This window comes from Chinchilla lanigera, unplaced genomic scaffold (assembly GCF_000276665.1).
Source record: "Chinchilla lanigera isolate Chin_1 unplaced genomic scaffold, ChiLan1.0 scaffold00010, whole genome shotgun sequence".
In the NCBI taxonomy this organism is placed as follows: Eukaryota; Metazoa; Chordata; class Mammalia; order Rodentia; family Chinchillidae; genus Chinchilla; species Chinchilla lanigera.
Genome location: NW_004955411.1, coordinates 3,833,885 through 3,857,414, shown reverse-complemented (window position 1 = coordinate 3,857,414; position 23,530 = coordinate 3,833,885). Strand labels below are relative to the sequence as shown.

The following is a 23,530-nucleotide window of genomic DNA, read 5'->3' as shown; positions in this document are numbered from 1 at the left end:
ATCACCAACAATGATTGTCACTTGTGACACCCTAATTCTCCCACTAGGTCTACTCTTTAGATAAGCATTCCTCAGAACTACTCAGTCCAAATTTTCACATGGGAGAGCTCACACAGTCTTATGCCAGAAGTTATTACCTCTGTAGGAACAACATAATAACAAATTTGGAGCCTAACCAAAATGAAAACCAACATATCAGAAGTTCTCATGTAAAGCAGTACTATGTTTGTAATATTAAATGCCAGGGGTCCCCTGAGGCACTGCTTCTGACATTTCTTAGAAGAGAGTTAGGTTTATACCTGTTTGCTGAGTACTTTCATATGTCCTTTCCCTAGCATTTCAAGTCAACTGTATTTACAACAGCTTGTTCTTTCCCATAGATACAGATACGTTACCAGATACTCTGCTCTTTTCTGCATCATCTTAGTTTTCATTAACACCAGATTCTGGCTGTGTCTGCCTTTCCTGGACATCTTGTTCCTTGACACTCTGACCACATCTGGTCATGTCCCCCAACCAAGAGGAAAAGCTAGGACCTCACTCCTCACAGCTCGCTTTGATCTCCCTGTACTAGTTGCAGGGCATTATGTACAATGCCTGCGTGGCCATTGGGATCAGTAGATCCTGCTGTGTATTTGTTATTTGGCTATGCTAATAAATAACATGCCTGTTGGTGCACAGGGTATCACTGACCAAAGCATAGCGTGTTTTAGCCCAGGTTTGTATCTAGAAGAAACTAAATTTATAGGGTTATACATATGTGAAGATATTCCTTAAATCCCTTAGTGCCATTATTATTTATTGAATACTTTTTGTGGCATACAATCTCTTCAGGCTCCAAGACAGGTGGATTTTAGTAAGACTGGGTTGGCATTCCATTACTATAACAAAAACCTGAGACAACCAACTAATTAAGAGAAAAGGTTTATTTCTAGCACACAGTTTGAGGTTCCTATCCATGATAGTTGACCCCATTGTTTTTGGGACTACAGTAGCACATTCCGGCAGGAGCATGAAAGCAGTCACTCCCAGGAAACAAAAGACTGGAGAAATTGAGGTGGCCTAGATCCCATTGAGGGCTTGCCTCTAGGGACCCAGAGATGTCCCACCAAGCCCTAGCTTTCCAGGACGCCCCCCTCCCCACAGTGCCATTCTAGAGACAACACCTCAGCACAAGGCTTTTGCAGGACACTTAGATGCACATGAAGCAAAGACTTTCTGACCCTTTAAAAAAACTGATACATATAAGTGTGAAAACTTCTTATATTAATGGGGTACCATGTGGCATCTTGATCCAGGTATACACTGCAGTGTTCAAATCAAGTCAAACACATCTGCCTCCTCAGAGCCCCCAGAAGAGAGACTGGGCTTCCGAAGGCGATGGGATCATGGTGATGCTGCGCTCTTCAGGGGATTCACCCTCTGATGAGTCCAGTAGCTGAATCTGTTGTCTGTTTTTAGGAGGTGGGGCTGGTTGGAGGTGCGTCAGTGGGGCTGTAACCTGGAAGGGTACCTCCTGTCCACGGCTCCTCCCTTCTTCCGCTCTGTGTGCTTCTTAGCTGCCATGTGTTGAGCAGTTTTCCTTTGCTGTGTCTGTCCACCGTGCCATTTCTGCCCTGGAACCAGCCAACCGTGCATGGTCTGAACCTTCTGAAGTCATGACCCAAACACACCTATTCTTTAAGTTTACGGTGTGGGATATTTTGCTCCAGTGAATGAAAAATGACCGATGAATTCGGAACCCTTTCTTCTAGGTTTTTGAAATGTGTAATACATCATTGTCACCCTCCTGTGCTGGAGCACACCAGAGGTCTCAGATATAATTGTAACTTAGCACCTATTGACCACTTTCCCCCTTTCTGACTTCCTCTCACCTACTCCAGCCTTCACCATTCATCATTCTACTCTCAATTTCATGAGTTCGGCTTTTTTTTTTTTTTTCATCTTTTTGAGACAGGATTTCACTGTACAGTTCAGGCTGGTCTTGAACTCACTTTGTAGCCCAGGCTGGCCTTGAATTTGTGGCGATCCTCCTGCCTCAGCCTCTCAAGTGCTGAGATCAACTTTTTTTTGATCTATTCCACATGAGGTCATAAGGTACTTGTTTTTCTGTGCCTGGCCACTTACACTAATGATCCCAGGTTCTTTCCAAAGTCCCATGACACAATTTCATTCTTTTCTGTGGCTGAGTAGTATTCCCCTGTGCATATGTACACATTGATGACACGTAGGTTTTTTCCATTTCTTGGCTTCCATTTCCATTTTATGAATAATGCTGCGGTAATTATGAGAGTGCCGAGGTCTCTTCTGCTTACCCAATCAGTTTCATTTCCTTTGGATCTATCCCCGGGAGTGAGACTACTGAATTGCATGGCATTTTCATTTTTAATTTTTTGAAGAAGTTCTGTACTGTTTTCTTCGATGGCTGTACTAATTTACATTTCTACCAACTGTGTGCCCCTTTTTCCAGCATCCTGCCAGCACTTGTAATCTTTTGTCTTTTTCATGGGAGCCATCCTATTAGTGTAGGTGATACATCACTGTGGTTTTAATCTGCATTTCCATGATGATTTAGTGGTGCTGAACACTTGTTCATATACTTGTTGGCTAGTTTTGTGAAATGTCTGTTGTCTGTTTTTAAATCATGTTTTTAAATTTGTTGAAGAAGTTCTGTATTGTTTTTCTTTCGAGTGTTTTTTAGTTCCATATATATTCTGGTAACCACCCCTAGTCACATGTGTGGTTTGCAGTCGTCTCCTTCCATTCTGTAGGCTGTCTTTGTACTCTGTTGTTTCCTGTGCTGGGCAGAGGCTTTTGAGTTTGATATAATCCCTTTGCTTTTTTTGCTTTTGTTTCCTGTGCTTTGGGGTCTTGACCAAAAAGTCCTTGCCAGTTCCCATGTCCTGAGGTATGTCCCTGATGTTTTCTTCTAGTGTTTTCATGTCTTACATTTAATTTTTAGTTAACTCTTACAAACAGTGAGAAAGAGAATTGTAGTTTCATACTTCTGCATGTGGATTTCCAAATTTCTCAGGCTTTCTGACTTATGGGCATATTAGAGGAGAGAGAGAAGACATTTGTACTAATTTTATGAAAATAAATAGCAAGATAGGAATTCAACAATGGTTATTATATTGCATATTGTTGTCTTCAGATTACTTGTTGAGATTATCAGATATAAGTATGCACAATTGGTCAGGAAAAATTAAGTATTAATTGTTCCTTTTAATAAACCAATAGACATCAGCAGTACAGTTATCCCAGCTATCCTTGTATATGCATACATATTTTCCCTTCCTTCTCTCTGTATGGTTTCTAATTTTTAAAATTATTTTTTATTCTCTTTAATGGTTTGATCAATCTTGCATTCTTACATATGGTAACCTGAGCAACTTCATTGACAATAACAATATGTAATATAACAATCATTAATTTCCTGTCATCTTGTTTTGAATTTCTGTATCTTTTTATTGTTTTGTGTTGTTTTGTTTTTGTCTTTGTTATTGCTTTTTTTCTCTTCAAAAAATAAATAGCAAGAGGCATGTGTAGTTTATGGAGATAAATGAAAAGTTTATTTTTTGAGAAAGTGGTGATATTTAGTAGGCAATTGTATATTTAGGATATAGTGCAGGAAAAATTTTAGGATCAGCAATACTAGTTTGAGACCTATGAATACCAATTTTAGAGTCATCTTTATAATAATAAATGTTGAAGAACATTTGATAATACAATTTGAACATTCCTAGTCCAAAAAATCCAAAATCTTTACTTTAAAATCTAAAACTTTTTGAATGTTGACAAGCTCCCACAAGTGAAAATCCCATATCTGACCTCCTGTGATGGGTACTGTCCAAATACAAGTACACTAACAACGTATATAAAACCGCCTACTGGCTGTGTATATAAGGTGTATGTGAAACATAATGAGTTTTGTGTTAGACTTCAGCCCCAGCCGTAAGAGATTTATAAATCTACCTCTTTCTCTCCATATGTGGAACTATTCCCAAATCAAAAAGCCTAGAATCTAAAACACTTCTGCTCTCAAACATTTTAGGTAAGGGACATTCAACCTGAATTACACAGAAAATATGTCATTAAGCAATAATAAAATATTTTTTAACAACTGGCTTACAGTGAAAGGAACTGGTCGTTGATACAGTTTAATGGCACAGCACCTGCCTGGCAAGTGCAAGGTCCTCAGTTCAATTCCTGGTACCCACAAAAAACAAAATAAAAATAATAAAGCACATCCCTGAGACTCTTTTATCAAGGGTCAGTGTGGGATAAATTCTAAAAAAAAAAAAAATTGGCTTACATAAAATACTGATTTGCCACATTGTGTGAGTATCACTGCATTCTCCCAGAAACCTTTTAAGGCTGCCTTATTCAGGCCCTCATTTGCTGAGAAAACCTGAGCCTGGGGTGAAACAATTGCCTAGGGTCTCACTTCTGGAAGCTGATGAGGTTGGGATTAGCACTCTTAGGAGCCTGGCCTGGAGCCTGTATCTGAACCGGTGCTAATCATACCAAGATGCAGGTAGCACAAGCAGAAAATACTAAATTATAGTCCTTAATTTAGTATTTAGTATTTAGTATTTAGTATGGCTGCACAGATAGCAGCCATCAGCACCGTGTTGTGTTTGTGTGGGTAGTGATTTGCAAAGGCCTAGGATCATAAACTTTAGAAATAACTGAGCTAAAGGACTTAAAAACAGTATTCTAACATCCCTTGACAGTTTAAATGAATTTTCATGTGTGTGTGTGTGCACACACGCGTATGTGCGTGAATGCATGTGTGTGTGTGTGGTGCTGGGAGGTTTAACACAGGGCATTGCACATGCTAGACAAGCACTAAGCCATAGTGCTAAGCCATAGCTCCAGCCTTTGTCTTTTATAATGTATTTATTTTTTCCCAAAGTGTTGTTAGATGAAAGTTCATTTTCACCAGAGGTGGAAGAGAGCCACAGACAATCCCGGAGGAGGAAGGAACAGTGGTACAGGCCTCTGCTCAAACAAACAAGAGCAGCATTTCTTGTGTTCCTTGGTTTTGTTTTGTATTTTTTTTTTGTCTTTTGTCTTTTCTTCCAGTACCAGGAATTGAACTCATGACCTTGCGCTTGCCAGGCAGGCGCTTTGCCGCTGAGCTAAATCCCCAGCCCTCTTGTGTTCCCTTGGAAAAGTTTGCTTCCAAACATGGACAGCCAGGTCCTCTCTATGGAGGGGGGGCGGAAATAACAGAGTCGGTGTCACTGGACACCGTCACCTCCTGGCTTTGCTGGTTCAGCTTTGTGGCTAGGGGACTTTCCCCCTGCTTTGAATGATACTACTCCATTGCACTGTGCTTTAATTATTTCTTTTTCTTTCCTTTTCTACAGTCAACGACTCTTTACACAACCTTTGATGAAGTGAGTATACTTACAAGGCAACTTAAGACAAAACATTATCTTCTTTTAAAATACAAATTAAAACACAAAGTTACTGACCATAAGTCATGTACTTATAAGAAAACATTGACAGAAATATAAACAAAAAATTGTTTAAATATACTTTCAGGTTAATTTTGAGACCTGATATTCTACTTTCTAAAGTTACACAAAACTGAAAGTTGGAAAACACCAAAGACATTGACATATTTGGCTGTACTTAGAGATGCACATTTTAGGTTTAAGATTAATGTTGATTATCTTTGCATGGGATACCTACCTCAGCTATTGCTGTTTGCTTATAGTGTGTGCTGATGTTTTTAATCTGCACATTGGGGTGTGACTCTAAAGTGAAAACCCAGAAGACAAAGAATTGAAAATGTCTTATATCGCCCATAGAGTGCAGAGGCTTCTGAATGTGTGCTCTTGCGCAGTAATTCTCTGGTATGATGGAGACCACTACAAAGTGGCACTGGTCAGGATTTAATATTAACCGACTGGCTTCCCTTGTTTACTTGTGAGTTGTCCAAAGCTTAGGCACCTTGTCGGGGTATGGGTAGTGGACTCATGGTAAGTAAACCTCTGTGAGTCACTGGTCACCGCTGAGGCCTGTATTGGCCTGTGAAGCTGTGACACCTCAAAGGATAAGGTCAGGCCACAGCTGAGGATGTCTGGATCCAACCCCGGTTAACTTAAAGGAGACTGTAGCTGCAGACTCCTACAGTGAATACCAACTTAAAGATAAGGTAGTTCTCCTGATTGACATAAGTGACTACTTGGAAAAATTCTCCCAAGGTCCTGCTCAGATTCCCCCATTTTCTTGAGTATCCCCCTCTTTTGTTTGTAAACCAAATAAATACAGACTGCCCGGAGAAGTCTCTGTCTGTACCTGGAGAATACCGAAGCTGTAAGAGAGTGAGACCCTCCTGGAACCCTGAAATCATTTCACTTGTCTCATTTATTTAAACCTTCACAGTCCACTCGCAATCTGGGAGATTGCGGATCTGATTAGTCCACAATAACTAAGGGTTATTTAACTCGATACTAGTACCTGAGCAGTGACAGACAGAACTATTGGGAAAACCAGGGGCAAGGCTGCCGTGGAACTTTGGATACTCAGGTCTGTTTGCTTTTACAATGACTATGAAACTGCTAAGTGACTGCAGTGGAGAGTTAAAGACGTACCTGCCTGCCTCCAGCTTTACTCCATTGGTGAATGACTTGCCTTTGTTTCAGTGCATGGCTCATCTGATAATGTCAGGATTAAATTACATTTGTAGTCAAATTGGGTTAGTGTCCAGGATTGGGTCAGGGCTATTGGGCTACGAAGTCTGAAGTGCTGTGGGTTTTAAGATGATGCATAGGGAAGTCTGTCTCTCTCTCTCTCTCACACACACACACACACACACACACAATGTACAATGTTCAGTCAAAGGATATGGTACATTTAGTATGACATGTTAGTTACAAGCAAATTAAAATGGAACATGAACAATTTTAAAATCATAGCAGCTACCATTCAGAAAAACTGCAACCAGTATACTAGCTTTAAGGACATGTGTGTTTTACCTTTGTGTGTGTGTGTGTGTGTGTGAGTGTGTGTGAGTAAGAGTGTTGAGGGGGTGTGTGTCAGTTTAACAGTGTATTTATTTTTGGTGTTCTAGATACTGGCAAAACATTTGAGTGATGGTAAAATCAACCAGCTACCTCTTTTCCTTGGAGAGCCTGCTATGGTAAAGTACTGGGTACTTCCCAGTCTAGTACTCTCATGCTTATGAATGTATGTGTACTTCGCAGAGGGAAATTACTGTGGCCGTGTGCTCAGGACAGCCCTGGGCCACTGCGGAGCTCTCAGCCTCATCCTCTGCCACAGAGCTAGCTGCACCGTGACTCATCTGGGGCACTGCGCTCGATGCTGGGTATTTGGATCCTGTTTTAAGCCCTGGTGACTGAGCTGCTTTGTTCCTAGCACTGTGTGCATTTGTTGCTTGTACGTGTTCGTGCTGTAGAAAGTTGTATATTTACTTGGTGAAATATAGCGATTGTCAAATTTGACAAAGAAGATTGAGGATGGGAGACTAGGTGGAAAAAATTTAATTATTTAGAGCCATTTTCTATTGCTCAGGGCTTTTTATATTTTATGAAGCGACTGCAGACTGTTTGGGCTGCAAGTAGATATTCTATCCTGCTGAGAGTTAGCAGACCTGGGTTCCAGTTCCTGGATTCCTTATTTCCCTGGGCATTCTCTTCTCCCACCAGAAAGCAAGATGGCTGAACCATCACCTGATACTGTTTTCCGTTTTGAGTCTCTGGCACTCTGTCTATGAGCAGTGCGCCCAGGTCCAGAGTTTTCTGACCTCTTTTCCTTGTCGCCTGAGGAAGAGGCCTTGAGAGTAAGTTGTTGCAGGGAAAAAGCAGCTGTCTTCGTCAGCTTCAAAGCTGGAAGAGGGGCACGGGCAAGCCAGGAGGAAGGAGGCAGGGGTAGAAGGACTCTGCTCATACAAGCAAGAGCAAGATTGTTTGTGTTGCGTTGGAAAAGTTTGTCTCCAAATATGGACAGCCAGGCCCTTTCCTGGGAGGAGGGTGAAAATAGCAGAGGTGCTTTCACTAGGCAGCGGCTCCTCCCAGGCAGCTCTTGAGTCCGTCCTGCCTGTGCTCACTTGTAGGTGAAGCTCACTGTAAGGCTCGCTTTCCCCGGGTTCCACAAGTGTGTCAGGTGCCACCCTGCTCTGAGCCTTACACTTCCCCTTCTCTCTGCCTGGAACACTAACGAAACCTTTTCTCTCGGTTCCCTGAAAGGAGTTCCTCTGGGATTTCCTGAGCCACCAGGAGGGTCCCCGTATACGTGACCATTTAAGCCACGGGGAGATCAACTTACTTGAATTTCCAAAGGAAGCGGCCAGTCAGTTGCTTGCATTTTCCACTGTCCTGTTACTGCGATTCTGTGATCCAGAGGTGCTCTCAACTGTTAAGGTAAGGCATGGGGAGGACGACCATCAGTGGGAACCACTGGCATTAGGCAAGAGAAGAATATAGTTTATTTTTCAAATGTAGTTAACTCTGTATCATCTTTTATTTAAATTATAGTATCCTTCTACCAGCACAAGTATTTGTGAGTTGATAATGTGTGTATCAGTCAATACCACTGAAAATAAAATAATTTAATTCATTTCTTACAGATACATCTGCCTTTGATTTTAATAGCAGAATGGTATTGAAAAGCAAACAACAAATTATAAAAGACAATTAACAAAATATTAGGAAATCTTTATGTTTTCTGTTAAACTGGTGGGGTGGGATATTTGATTCTGTCAGTTGATTGTAATTCTTTTGTTATTATAAGATAATTTTTTTTTGGTACTGGGACTTGAACTGAGAACCTTGCACTTGCCAGGCAGGCCCTTGTACCACTGAGGTATATTCCCAGCCCGATAATTTTTTTGTATTTATTTATCTATTTTGTATTTTTTTCTGGTATCAGGAATCAAACTCACAACCTTGCGCTTGCCAGGCAGGCACTGTGCCGCTGAGCTAAATCCCTAGCCCCCCAACCCGATAATTTATATTAGAGCATTTATTACTGATATTTTTGTTTTCATATAATTATGTGTGACAGTTATTTTTAGAATAGCTTAAAAGTTTACATAAGATAGAAAAATTAATATAAAGTGTGAAAGCCGTCAGGTCTCCATCTCCAGAAGTGACGAGTATTCACAGCTGGGTGTCTTGGCACCCTGTCTTCCCCAGGAGCTCACCAAAGTGGGTCACGGAGCATGAGTTCTGTGCCCCAGCATCTTCACTCAGCCCGACAGTGGCTTTATTCTGCCTTGTTCTCTTCATCAGCTGTCACTCCACTTCATCCACAGAGCACCATGCATCAGTCCTTCAGAGGTGGATGATTTTGCCTGCCATGGAAAATCCTAATTATGATGCCGAAATGAACATGTTTGTCCATATGAGTACTTGTGTTAGTAACTTTGTGAAAGTGAGGTTCTAAGATCAAAAGTACCAGTAAGACCTTGTTTTCACTTCTTTGCAATATTTTGATCCTTTCTTTTGTTCAGTAGAGGTCTATAATTCTTTCATTACCTATCAATGTCTTTTGCTCTGTTTTGTTAAGATTTATTTATGTATTTATTATTATTTATTTATTTATTTATTTTTGTTTTTTGAGGCAAGGTCTGGCCTTGAGTTCGCTATATGGCCCAGGATGGCCTCAAAATTGTGGCAATCCTCCTGCCTCAGCCTCCCAAGTGGTCGGATTACAGGCATGCATTACCACGCCCAGCATGCTTTATTTTTTTTTTCATTGGTTTATTTTCACATACTGCTTGTTGTCTTTAGCTTTTTGTTCTTTTTTCTCTTTGGCTTCTGTATTTACAGTCATTCTTAAAAGCTTCTTTGATTTCAAAATTATGAGTATATTCATACATCTTCCCTAGTACTTTTACCATTTCTTTTGTTGATCCAAGGAGACTTAGTTTATTTTAGGGGTGAGGTAGAGAAACTAGCTGTACTTTTTTTCTTTTAAGCTTACAAATCACTAACAGAATGGCTGCACTTTGTGTAGAGAACCTTCTTCGTTCCACACGTACTGGGTGCCATCCTCAACTCTGCTGAAAGCACCTGCCTTCACTGAAACTTTACAATACAATTTAGCACCTGCCGAGTTAGTCTCCCACGGCTGTCATTGTCTCAGATATTTCCTGCCTATTCTATGTTTATTATTATTATTAATTATTGTCATTACTATTATTATTCCATTTTAACTTGATGGTTAAAGTAAACACAAAGTCTGAAGACAAACAAAGCAGTGATCTCTTGGTGCACCAGCAGAGGGAACCGACTTGTGCACTGCACTGGAGGCTGCTCTGAGACAGTGTTTCTTGCCCCTGCCCAGCCTCCCACCTAGGTGCATTGCCATCCTCGCAGGCAGGCGCTCAGGCCACAGCTTGCCAGGCCTCTCTGTTTTTACATTCCACACTCAATCCTCCATCTTAAAAGAGTGTTCCAGATCTGTTACTCTCTGTCTCTCTGCTGGTACCTCTTGGGGAAACCATCTTTGCTCCCCCTGAAATGGCACTGGTGTGAGTCCCCCACTTCCTTCTGTCACCCTTCACTCTTCTCAACACAGCAGTTGGATCCTTTGCCCCTTTTTAATTACAGGCCTTTTAGTGGTTTCACATAGAACAGTGTCAGGTGCTCGTCAGGGACCTGCAGCCCGGCGGTGTCCCCACTGACTCATGGCTGACCTGCACAGAGCTCTCTGTGTGCCTTCTGGGGACGTCCCCGGAGGTACTGTGTGCCTGCCCCCTGCAGCACGCTCAGGTGTGGTCTCTGTGCAGGAAGAGAAGGTCAGCAGGGACCGTAGAAGTTAATTTCTCACCCCTTTAGTTGTTTGTTCTGGGCTGTTATGAATTCTAGACAGATAGTTACTGCTTTTACATTTGTTCAGCTATCCATTCTCTTTGCTTCTGTCGGTTTTCCTTTGTCTACTTGCATTTTCCTGTTATGTAGTTATCTCAGCTCCAGATAATGTTATTTTTATTCTTTTTAAAATACAGATACAGTGTTTGGCAGTTAAATGTTTTAGCCATGTAATTCCCTTTTCATTGTATTGATTTAAAATTAGTTATATTGTACTTAAAATTTTTAGTTTGGAATCTTTTGCTTTTATGCAGTTACAATTATCTTGCATTTGGGAGACAGGTGGATGTGGGCTTCATAATTTATCATTGCTGCTAGGCTCCACTTAAACATCATTTTGTAGATGTTCCTCGTTTAATGACTGAGTTCTAGTCCTGTGCCTGGGTCGTTGAATGAAGTGGTCGGTAAATGAAGCAGTGTGTACAGTATGTATATTACAGTATTCAGAACAAAGACATGGTCAAAGGAGACCCCAGCTTGATGACTTTGCTTTTATTTATGTAACTCTTCCATGCAGTACCATAATGTATAACAGAACATAAAGCTACAGTACTTACTGTACTGTGCGGTACAATCAGCAAAACTTGCAGTACTGCATATACAAGGTTGGCTACACCAAAAAAGACATCAAGGCTCTACATACAAGATGTACAGAACTCTACCAAAAAAAGATGGCTTGTAAGTCCGAAGGGCCGGATTGTAAACCCAAACAGTTGTTAAATAGGTCGGTTGTTAAACTAGGAATATCCGCGTTGACTGTGATTTGACTGCTGGGTCCAACCTACTTTAATGATGTTTTACTGCAGTGTAACTGAAAAAGGTGAGGAGAAATTAAGAGTGTAAATGATCAGTAATTCAACAGAAGAAGACTAGAAGCCTGACCAGAAATGGTGAGATTCTCTATTTTTCTAACCTAGGAGGATACAGCAGTAAGGCTGCTGCTGAGTCTCGCGGAAGGCTACCATTCCCGCTGCCACCCACTGTTTCAGCTTAAAAAGCAGGTATGCTGGGTCTTCTGGTTTCAGTTTTTGTTTTTAGCTCCAACTGCTCATGGTGCCACCTCCTGCCCCTCCAGCCACACCCGCCCTGAGTTACTCCCTGCGCGGCTCTGGCTGCTTAACTCCCCGAACTAGCTGCTGATACTTGGAGTTCTTACATGCAACATGGCAGACAGGGACAACTTGCTGAGGGTAGGTAAAAGAAGAGTGAATGAATGCTCTCAAAAACCTTCAGGTTAAATGTGCACAGATAGAAGCCAGATTCGATGAGGAAGTTCCTGATCTTGAAAGGAAGTATGCTCCTCTCTGTCAACCTCTGATAAGCGATTTGAGATCAAGAATTTGAGATCATGATGAACCTATGGAAAAGGGTGTGAATGGAAACCGGATGAGGTGGATGAAATTTCGGAGGAGCTGAAAGAGAAGGCTAAAATTGAAGATGAGAAAAAGGATGAAGAAAAAGAAGATCCTAAAGGAATTCCTAAATTTTGGCTGACTGTTTTTAAGAATGTTGGCTTGCTCACGGGCCTGGTTCAGTAGCATGATGAATCTATTCTGAAGCATTGGAAGGATATTAGAGTGAAGTTTAATATCCAGGTCCTGGTCAGCCTAGGAGTTTTATCTCAGAATTTCACTTTGAACCCAACGAATGTTTCACAAATCAACTCTTCACAAAGACGTATAGGGTGATATCTGAACCAAATAATTCTGATCCCTTTTCATTTGATGGACCAGAAATTATGGGCTGTACAGGATGCCAAATAGATTGGAAAAAAAGAAAGAATGTCACTTTGAAAACCATTGAAAAGAAATATAAGGAAGTAGGACAGTTCGTACTGCAATTAAAACCGTTTCCAGCGATTGTTTCTTTAATGTTTTTGCTCCTCCTGAAGTTCTTGAGAGTGCAGATTTGGGTGGTGATGCTAAAGCTATCCTTGCTGCAGACTTTGAAACTGATCACTTTTCATGTGAGCGTATAATCCCAGGATGAGTTGTACTTTACTAGAAAAGTTATTGAAGATGGTGACGATGGGTATGATGGTAGTGGAGACGCGGATGAGGAAGGGGAAGGAGAAGAGGAAAATGATCTAGACTATGACCCGAAGAAGGGTCAAACCCCAGCAGAATGCAGGAAGCAGTGAAGCGGGATGTTTGTGGCCTTGAGGCTAACCTGCAGTGGCCTACGTCTGCTTTCCTACAAAGGATGACTTTTCATCATTTGATGAGCCTCTTTCATGTTTTTCAGTTGTTTGTTTCCTTGTTTTTACAGTCTAAAAATATTAAATACAAAGAAAAAAACAGCAGGTGTGCTGTGGCCAGGAGCAGGGAGTGGGTGGCGTGTGTGAAGTCGCTCCCTCTGCAGAGGCATCCAAAGTGCAGGCTCTTGTCCAAACATCCTGACAGTAGCAAGTCAGCTGTTCTGTGAGCTCGGTCAGGTCGCTCAGTCTTTCTGAGGCTCCGTGACTCCGGTTTGGTATCTGCGTTGAGCCTTACCAGGTGGAGAGTGTGGGCAGTGTATCACAGAGTGCCCTGGCTGGACACAGCTTGTCAGTGGGGAGGAAAGTTGTTTTTTCATGCACTGTGTAAGCCTAGCGTTTGTTAATTGACAGTTTGAACAGAAACCAAACTTGCTAGCATTTCTGCCTGGAACTTGATAGCCCTTCTGCCCGGAACTTCAGTTTGGGAATTGGCTGAGGTGCTTTATTCTGTGTGTGGCAGGACGTGAAGGCTACACAGGAACTGCAATGGCTCAGTCCCAAGGCTGTCAGACCACTGTCCCCAAGGCTGCTCACATGCATGTGTGTCGTGAGCTTGTTCTCCGGGCGGCCATGCCATCCATCAGCTCAGCTCCTGAAAGCTGTGCCTCGGGAGACGGAGGGGCCGCTGACAGAGTCTGTGAAGAACATCACCCATGAGTGGAGGTGTCAGCGGGGAAGGAGAGAGGACGCATGTCCTGGTCCTTGTAGAGAAGGGATACAGCCGCAGCGGGTTGAGTGGGGTCTGGTTTGGGACGCGATGTGGGCTGTGCTGTTTGGAGACTGTTCCATCACTGGACTCGTGACCAACATTCCTCTCATGATTTTGTGCTTTTCAAGCAGCCATTACAAGGATAGAACTTGTAGAACTTCCTTGCCGTGAGCAGCGTTTAGACGCAGGAGAGTGGAGAGAAAAGTCTCCAAGTCAGAATGTGCCTTCTCTGCTGGGTGTGGGTCCCCAGTTCTACACCCTCCTGTGTTACACGCTGTCCTCTTCCAAAGCCCGACTATCTCCTCCCATGCTCCCTGGCGTCCTTTGCCGAAGCCTGGGTGTCCCTCCCTTGTTCCCCGCAGTCCCTTTCTGAGGCCCAGGTGCCCCTCCTGCTGTGCTCCATAGCGTCTTCTGTGGCTGCAGGTAATCCCATGCTTTATGAGGTCTTTCTCTGGTTATCGCTGCTACATAGCTGATTATCCATTGAGAGGTGTCCATAGCTACCGTTCAGTTTGTTCTCATCGTGGGTGAAAAATTTGAGGGGATTCTGCCAAGAGCTCTGTCCCGTGGGCTTTAGCTGGTGTGGTGGGCTGTGGTCCCTCCGAGCTCCGCTGGGCAGGGTCCCGTCCTCAAAGGCTAGAAGCTGGTCTGAGGCTTGTGGGGTCACGGCTGGCTCGGCCTGAGTTGCGTGGCATGGACAACAAGGGGGGCGCGTCGGGGGCACCTCTGTTCTCTTGGCCACGGTTGCAGTTCAGGGGAGGATATGGGTCCCACCTCGCAGATGAGGGTGTGAGAAGGACTTGTGGCTGTGTTCACAGCCATCCAGAGGCTGCCTGGAGAGGGGTCTCTGGTTGTGTGAGCAACTCTCCCTTGTGGGAACACACTGAATTCCTGAGCCACACCTCCTGCTTTTCACATGCAGTAGGGTCTGTATGAATTTTACAAATGATACTTTCTAGAAAGCATTTTAACGTCTATAACAGTTGGGAACATGTTTTCTAGGATATTATTATAAATGCTTCAAAAGCAGTTCCGTGTTTCCTCCCAGGTGCTGCGCTGTGAGGAAAGCCTCAGGATGTGGCCTCTGCTGCCCTTGCCAGAAGAACCCAGTCAGGACGCGGCCAGGTGCGTTGTCTCAGGCTGTGCGGCCCTCGAGGTTGTCAGCTACGGTGGGCATCAGAAGAGCTCTTCCTTCCCAGGGCTGCTGGAGGCCAGTGGGAAAGGGGTTGCTGGGCCTGTGGGCTGCCGAGAGGAGGGAGAGCTGGAGGCCCTGCTTACCGAGACCTGGGGGCAGAGCACAGGTCTCAGCAGTTTGTGGGGAGGGTAGCGGCATCCACAGAGATCTGTGAAGGAGAGAATTAGAGGAGTCTGGCCAGGCATGGTGGCACACGCCTGTAACCCCAGCTACTTAGGAGGCTGAGATCAGAGGGTTGCAAGTTCAAAGCCAGCTTGGGCAATTTGGTGAAACCCTATCTCAAAAAGGGGTAGGGATATGGAGCACTTGCCTAGCATATCTGATTCCCTAGGTTTCTTCCCCAGTACCACCAAAAAATGAAAAGTAAAAAACCCAGAAAACAAAACAAAGAGGACGTAGAACTCAGGAGGAAGAGGGGTGGAGGCACAAATTGAGAGATCATAGTGTGTCACAGACACACTTGTTTGATGGGAATAAGTCTGGGGTGACCAGCAGATCACCTTTTGTCTACATAGGACATTACATACTGTATTATTTATCTTTACCACTCTATGGTGGTGTCCACTTTCATTTCATATTTGGGGAAGCTAAATTACAAGTTTACTGCTTGTTGAACACGGGAATAAATTACTTTGCATAGGCACTAATGTGGGCGTTTTTGTATGACTGTGTGTCTTTAAACATTTTATGTTTTTCAGATTGGAAGATACCGAAACAAATGCCTGCTATGCTTTAATTACAAAAATTTTGGAAGAGCTCTGTCACCAGATGCTGGAGGATCATCATGTTCCCCGGGTCTTCGATGACCCTCCTGCTGAGGAGTGAGTGAAGATGGGTGACAGTCTAAACCTCGTTAAGCAAATAAGGACAGCAAGTTTAGCTGTTTCTGTTTTAAATTTGAGAAGCTGGGTGGCAGATTGGGATTCCAGTGTTAGTGTCCGAAGCAGAATTATCAGATGAGGTTTGGTGATGGTGCACATGTTGGTGCATCTGCTGAGGCTACAAGTTCTATCTGTTCCTGCGGTTAAACGTTACTACTTAACACTTGCGGTGCGTGCACAGCCCATCCCTGGCCCCCGCCCAGAGGTTTGCAGGCAAGCTCGCCTGGGCGTAGGTCTGCAGCAGTGCTCTGACGAGGCCCCCTCCCCTAAAAGTCTCGCTGTCTCTTGCAGGTGGGCCCTGCTGCTCAGTGCACTGTGCCGCAGGCACGTCTCCGTGCTCTTTTGCCCCAGAGCAGTGCTCGAGGTGCTGGCTGTGCTCCGCAGCATCACCTCCCACTGGCAGGTCGTGTCCAACCAGGTGGTCGCCTCCTTGCAGCTGAGGCACCAGCAGTGGGAGGAGCGGAGGCTGCGCTCCCGGCAGCGACGGAACTACCTGAGCATGCGGGCCAGGTGCGGCTGGGGCAGGTGCGGGAGGCACCTGGAGGCATTCTGGTCTTTACTGAGTCCTCTACCTTTTTGGATTTGTCGACTCTGTGGCTTCTTCATTTGACAGCATATATTTTGGAAGGTGCTACGGTCCTAAGAAAAGACCATTTTGGAAAATTTCTAGAATTCGGGCTGAATGGGTGGGTGCTCCCTGTGCTGGTGACAGGAATTGGCGGGCTGCTGTTGGAGAGTGCCTGGGTTACACGCCTGTGGCTGGTAAGGTAGTGCCGTTACGTCGCTTCCTACCAAAGCAGACTATTTTTAAACCTCTTTACTGGTTTTGAGAGAAAGGAAATCTGAATTTTTAAGTTAGATTTTCTTTGAGTCAGTAGCCATTGGACATACTTTCATATTTAAGCCATGTGTTTGTCTCTTCTCGTAAAAGTTCGTCACTGCGCTTAAGGTAGTGGGGAGCAGTGCTGGTGACCAAGAACATGCAGACTGAGCCCTGGTACTGTCTGGCTGTGAGGCCAGGCTGCTGGGGCTTGGACTAGACATGGTGCCGGGGAGCGCTGCGGATGCGCTGCCAGGTGTGCAGGCTGAGGAGGGGCGGGTGCTGCCGCGTGCTGCAGACTGGCCTGAAGGCAGTGCCGGGCGCATGCGCACTGGAAAACCATCTTCTGAGGTGCTTGGACTTTAGGATGCTTCAGAAGGATGTTGGTTAGGGGAAAGCTAGCGTCCTTATGAAAGTGGAAGATATTTATGTTTGTCAAGTTTTAATTCACTTTTATCTATTTCCAGTATTAGGCTTCTGTCTCCTGTGCTTTACCTGACTTTATTGCTCATTGCACTAGAATTGGTCAACATTCATTTTGTCCATGGAAAAAATGCTTACGAATATCAGCAGTATCTAAAGTGAGTATGTTCTGTTGCAAAAAATCGTGTTTGAGTAAGTTTTAAGTAATTTCCACCCCTAACCAACAGCCTTCGGAGATGTTTTTAAACACCCCACCCGACAACCACACAGATACTGATAGCCCTCTGTGGGGGTTTTTTTGGGTTGTTTTTTGGTACTGAGACTTGAACTCAGGACCTTGTGCTTACCAGGCAGACGCTGTGTCACTGAGCTATGTGCCTGGCCCCACCTATGTGTTTTTAGTGCTAGTGAGTTTGTGAACATTTGAGACTGACGGCCACGTGGGCACGTTTCACAAATTGGACAGGGGTTGATGGGCATTCTCCCAGAATTCTGCAGTCTGTGCAGAAATAACACGGCACTCGGTTGCAGGCTGGGTGAGACTCAGGGAGTGGTGTCAGGAGCCTGAGGTACGGTCTGAGCTCCCTTGATGGCAGCAACAACTGTCTCAGGCAGAGGCCTGAGTCTGGCCTGCGGGGCAGACCCTGCCATGTCCAGATGGCTCAGGGCCAACCAGATTTCTCGTGTATAACTCATAGCTTCCAGCTTGGGAGGACTGTCGTGCAGACCTAGGGATCCATAAGTGGGTGACCCATGTGTCACCCGCTTCCTCTGACTCCAGAGATCCAGAACTGAGGTAGCCCCTCAACAGACCAACCCAAGGGCACCCTGTGCTCACATGGAGCTGCCATCACTGAAGCCTCGCTTCACCTCCTGGAAGTTCTTGATGCCGTCTGTTGGCCTAAGCTAGTGATGGCGAAACCTTTTAGAACTTTCAGTGAAACAAAGAGTCAGCTGTGGCACGTGTCCCATAGGTTCACCCCCCTGGTCTAAGCTAATGCTTTGCAGGTCACGGGCATATCCCCGCATATTTCACATGAGCAGGAAAACACGACTGCAGCATTGGGTGGGCACGATGCCTAAGGAGAGTGTCATGTCTGTACACAAGATACACATGCTGGCCCCCTGTCTGGGGCTCGCAGCCGGGCGCCTTTGGCCTGTGGGCTGCGCCTCCTCTGGTGGGAGTGCCTGCGTAGGCCAGCAGCCCGGCCTCCGCCTAGCATGTACCATAGCACCCCCTAGTTGTGACAGTGAGAAGTGGATTAGGTTTGGCTAGCTATCCCAGGGGACAAAATCACCCACTCCCCCAGAAGAAGAACCACTACCCTAAACGAAGGATCTGTGGTTTGTCGTTTGAGAAGCTATTTCAAGATAAAAACTGGAGAAATTTATAATACTTGGGAAGCTTGGAGAACTTTGGCGAAGTAGAAGTGGCATTCTCATGGTTAGAGTAACTCGCAGTCGTTTTGATGACTCTGAAGGACGAATATCCCTCGTAGCCCTGGCTGTCTGACGGGCATGGACGGCTGTCGGAGGCCTCTGTCCCGGGGTGGGGGTGTGGGCGGGTGTGGAGATGTTTCCGCAGGCTGGGCTGTGCGCTGCGTCCCTGTGCGGGCTCGGTGCCTGCTCTGGGTCAGTCCAGTACAGAGATCCTTTCTGGAATTACCTTCCGTCACTTGAAAGCCTCGTGGCTGGATTTGAGAGCATGTGTAAAAAGGCACTTGCTTTATATAAAGCTTCCAGAATGTCATCCAGGTATGGATGACTTTTACTGCTCAACATTTTTATTTTTCCTATAATTTGCATTCTGTTATTTCATCTTGTGCATACTTCTTTTCCTGACTCCTTAAATAAAAATTAAGTTATACTCAACTCTAGGAATAATTCCCAGAGCATTGAGAAGACATTTGAGTCATTGTTGCATTTTATAATGTACAGTCAGTTTCTCTCTTTACCTAACAGGTTCTTAAAGTCAGTCTTGCAGTATTCTGAGAACCTCGTGGTCTATACCAGACCAGAGAAGAACAAATGGAGAGAAACCATCAACCTTACACATGCAGCTTTGATGAAAATTTGGACTTTTACTGAGAAGAAACAATTGTTAATACATTTATCCAAGCAATCTACAAGTAAAGTAATCTTATGAAAACACTTATAAAGTCAAGATGTTTGCACTGTAACAGAAACGAACTGAAAGAGATTTTAACAGCATATAAATTGAATATCCGACTGGGGCATAGATTTGACTGTTAAGTTGTTCCTGCAGCTTTCTGGTGTGCTCTTCCTGAATGGTCCTATGGCTGGCCTCTGGTGACCGGATCACTGAAACAGGCTTTGGTTCCCTGTCCTCATACCGTAGGTTGGAGGAAGGCTCCAGCTGTTTCTCACCTACTGGGTATGCACAAAGATCTGGTTTCACTCTTATTAGCCAGAGCCAACTCTTCGCGAAAATCACTATGGCCAGTGGTTAGGCCAGACCAGCCTCCGGGACAGAGCAGTTGGATTTGGTGGAATTTGGTGTATTGCGCAGGGATGCATGACGTACATACATGAGCCAGGCCCTTGGCACAGTATCTCAGGGACGCATGACTTTCACGCACATGCCAGGTCCTCAGTCTGTTGCCTCAGGGATGCACGACATACACGTGATGCCGGGTCTTAGAGTACCGCGTTAGGAGCTCATGACTTACACGGGATACATAGGACAGATGACACTGACATGATGCTGGGTCTTCAGTGCACCTCAGGGATGTCTGACACACACGATGCCTGGTCCTCGGGGACTGTGGCCCGCACGCAGGATGCCATGATTTGTGCACACTGTCGGGGCCATGTGCCCTACACACATTTCTCTCTCCGCCCGGTGAGGTAGCCTCCACCCGTGTACAGTTTTGTCCTTGGTGCATCGCAGCCAGAGGTGTTGGTGCCTTTGCTGCATTCATGTGGTGGAACTGTACATTTGAAAGGGTGAGGCTACTTTCTGCACTGTACTACCTTCTTCCCTTTTGTGTCTCCTAACTAAGGTGTGATTTGATATCCAAACCATTGGGACATTCTCTTTCCGTCCCTCTTTCTCCCATTTTAGCAACTGATGCTGATTTTTGCCTGAGCTTATTTGTTAGCTATTAGCTGATTTTCTGTTGCTAGTATGAGTGCTGCAGCACTGTCATTTTCCTCTGAAGAAGAGAGGCAGTTTCCAGCATAATTAGCACATTAATTAGAGTGTTTTCCTGCCAGAAATAAAGCCTGTCACCCAACACATCTAACAAACACTATATGGGTGGTTTGTGGGGGAGGCCAAGTGTTTCAACTTTGGGAAGGACCCGTGACTCGCTTTCTTCAGAGCTCACTACAAGAGAGACGACAACTGAGCCGTGTGCTGGTTCACTGTACGTTAACACTGTTGAGTGTGCTGCGTACCAGGCCCTGAGCCATCACTGAGTGCACGGAAAAGGCCTGCCCTGACTTCCGGACCAGGCAGCCCGTGTCCAGCCAGGTCTTCAGAGGAAACACTGATCAGAAGCCAGGCATGCCGGCGCAGATGTGCAATCCCAGCACCTGGGAGGCTTTCATAGCTGGAGCCACGTATTGAGACCCTGTGTTAAAAAAAAAGGGGAGAAGGAAAACTTAGGCAAACAGTAACATCGACCCACCTGGGTTCACCCTCCTGGGCCTATCGGCTGGGCTCCCTCCTCTGTATCTTCCCTGAAGTGAGTCCTAGCAAACTCGCACATCTCTGCCTCTTGCAGCCCCAAGGCACTGGCTGCTCAAGGAGCCAGCCTGGTGAAGGAAGTGGTAGCACAAGGGCTCTCCAGCCTGGTGAAACCTGGCCTAGGCGGGTGGGGTAGGCCCAGGCCCAGGAGCTGCAGCACCTGGCAGAGACTGGTGTCACAGTTCACTAGGTTCACAGGTTACTAACTCCTGCCAGTCTAGAGTGCTGGTAAGGACATCACCTACCTGGTCAGACTGATGCCAGGGTACAGTGAGGCAGTCGTGGGAATGCTGCTCCAGTCCCTCACAGAGACCAGTAAGTATGAGCTCTGACGGTTCTGTATGCTGGAGAGAAAGAAATGACTTAGATCTCTGAGTGTCCAGAAGATGCTGGTCTTCTCTTAGGAAGGCATAACGTTACCTTTGCATGCCTTTGACGTGTCTCAGAGTCCTGCACAGCTTCGTGCACACAGGCTGGTTTGAGAGCAGCTGCCCGCTGCATGTCCTCACCTCATGTCCCAGCCAGGCACGGCTTTCTGTTCAGCTAAGTGCCCTTTGCGCCGTGGATCCGAACCCCTGTGCCTGGCAGTACTGCTGTCTGCCCAGCCCTGTCTGAAGCAGGTGTTGGCTGTCTGCAGCTGGTATGTCTGCGTGTAGCCACCAGGGGACACAGCCATCAGTGGAAGTGTACCCAGGTGCGCTGGCCACTGGCCAAGAGGAATGCTGGTGGGGGCTCACTTCTCGTTTTGCTTCTTTAGCAGTTTGGGGAGAAGCTACTGTCACAGAGGAGTTTGGATCTTGGAGCACGGTGCTGCCGGGTCTGTTCAGGTATCTGTCTAGGCCCATCTTGTGCTTGCACTTGCATTCCCTCTGGTGAGACATGGGGTGGCGCCCTTTGTTCAGCAATGCCATGGACTGGCATGCGGGAGAGAGTAGCCTGGGGGGAAGAGAAAAGGCTGCTGTGAAGGAAAGTGGCTGCAGGATTATCCTTTCAGGGAAAACACATTCTTTCCTTTTTCCTTAGACTGCAAATTGTAGAACTAAGGTTCCCTTACGTGGGAAAAGTGAACCGTTGGTCCAGAACGAGGACCTTGGGACATCATCCTCACCTGAAAAGTGAGATTTCCATTCATTTATTTATGCGCCGACAAAAGATGAGGACAGACGTGGTCTGGATCCCGTCCCTTCTGAGGGAAGCCTGGGTCTGGGGATGCTGTGTGTGAGAAGACCCTTGGAGGGGGACAGCGACGTGGCCTCTGGTGGTCGGGAAATATGAGGGAGGGCCCAGGCCGTTGTTACCAGATCACTGTCCTCCCCGAGATTCATCCGCTTGCGGGAAAGCCCTTTGTTTAAGAAACCAGACCGTGCTCCTGCAGAGGGCCAGGCAGGCTGCAGGTTTGCTGTGGAGATTGTCTTCTAACAGCTCATCTTCCCCAGGCACAAACTGCATCCGCGTCTTGGCATCACTGTAAATCTGCCAATGCTGCTGCAGAGAAAGGAGCAGGCCTTCTGCCAGGCGTGGGAGGGCCGACTGGTGCGCAGCTCTTACGGGCTGTCAGAGGAAACTTTTTATACTGGGTAAAAGGGAGCGGCTGTGGTTTGGTTTATAGCCGTACTAAATAATTTTAATAAAACTAAATCACCGTGCTCACTGTGTCCGCGGGCGTCAGAGGAAGACCTAAGTCATAGTCTTGCTGTGGATCCTCACCTCTGGATTTCCCAGCGACTGTGGGTGATGCAGAATCAGTGTGAAGTCACCGGAGACCATTTGAAACACATCTGTGATCGTATCTTAAGTTTGTCCAAGTAAAGCCCTGGATGCATTCAGGAAGCGTTCTGGACACGTCATTTAATTGCTTTATAATAAAAGCATTTTATGTTAAGTTCAAAAAAAAAGTCATAAAACTAAGCCTTATACCAGTGATTATAGTTTCTGAAGCCTGTAAGCACAGACTTATCATTATAAATATTAAATACCACCCCTTTGGTAAGCTCGTTTATTTTCAAAGCACTTTGAGGTCATTAATTGCTCACATCTGCAAATATCTTCCCAGAGTATTATTAAATCCACTTATGAGCATAGAAACTTGGGCCCAAAAGACCTAGAACTCATCACCCTGCAAAGGAAAGGCAGATCGCAGGAGTGCTGGCTCGTCCTTCCCGGAGTCTGCCTTTGGCAGGGTGGTGCCAGTGCCCGAGATGCCCGCTCTCCCGCTTGCACTCAGTCGTGCAGCCCTCTCTGCCTTTTCCTCTGAACTGTGACAATCATGTTGGTGCAGTGGCAGGCAGGTTGGCTGTCCCGACGTCTTCTATCTCAAAGGAGGCGATGTGAGCTTCATAGATGCAAGAAGGGTGTGCCAGTGCCCACCATCCCACGCTGGCCCTGGCCCTGGGGCTGCGTTCGGGTCATTGCCCGCTTGCAGTGAGGAGGCTGTAGGGAAGCAGGGCCAAGCCAGTCAGGCGCCCAGGTGGTGGCCACTGAACCGCAGGCTTGCTGCTCTAACCCACTCGTGTTTGTGCTGTTTTCCTTAAGCCTGGGGAAGCAGTTTCAGGGCTCCTTGTACTTTCTGACACACGGTGGCAACGCTCAGGTGGTAACTCCAGGCCGCTGCTCACCCTACTTTAACAGTCCTTTCCTTTGAGACGTTGAGACAGACATCGCCTCAAGTGGTCAGACAGCAGGG

At 45.7% G+C, this 23,530-nt stretch overlaps 1 protein-coding gene and 1 pseudogene across 8 annotated transcripts in view; both read left to right on the top strand.

Moving 5' to 3' along the window:
* Window positions 1–19,290, top strand: part of Ermard (ER membrane-associated RNA degradation) — a 28,158-nt gene extending 8,868 nt beyond the window's left edge. For 6 of the 8 annotated variants that reach the window (XM_005377630.2, XM_005377634.2, XM_005377632.2 and 3 more), the window contains 9 exons: window positions 5,376–5,405; window positions 7,088–7,156; window positions 8,223–8,396; window positions 11,768–11,851; window positions 14,865–14,941; window positions 15,710–15,832; window positions 16,184–16,402; window positions 17,180–17,293; window positions 19,098–19,290. In XM_005377630.2, coding sequence (XP_005377687.1) covers window positions 5,376–5,405; window positions 7,088–7,156; window positions 8,223–8,396; window positions 11,768–11,851; window positions 14,865–14,941; window positions 15,710–15,832; window positions 16,184–16,402; window positions 17,180–17,293; window positions 19,098–19,281 — 1,074 coding nt within the window. In that variant the 3' untranslated portion in view covers window positions 19,282–19,290. The remainder of the gene's footprint in view (window positions 1–5,375; window positions 5,406–7,087; window positions 7,157–8,222; window positions 8,397–11,767; window positions 11,852–14,864; window positions 14,942–15,709; window positions 15,833–16,183; window positions 16,403–17,179; window positions 17,294–19,097) is intronic. The other 2 variants (XM_013510740.1, XM_005377633.2) reach the window with 2 other exon arrangements.
* LOC102018480 lies at window positions 11,913–12,990 on the top strand (annotated as a pseudogene).
* Window positions 19,291–23,530: the final 4,240 nt, after the last annotated feature.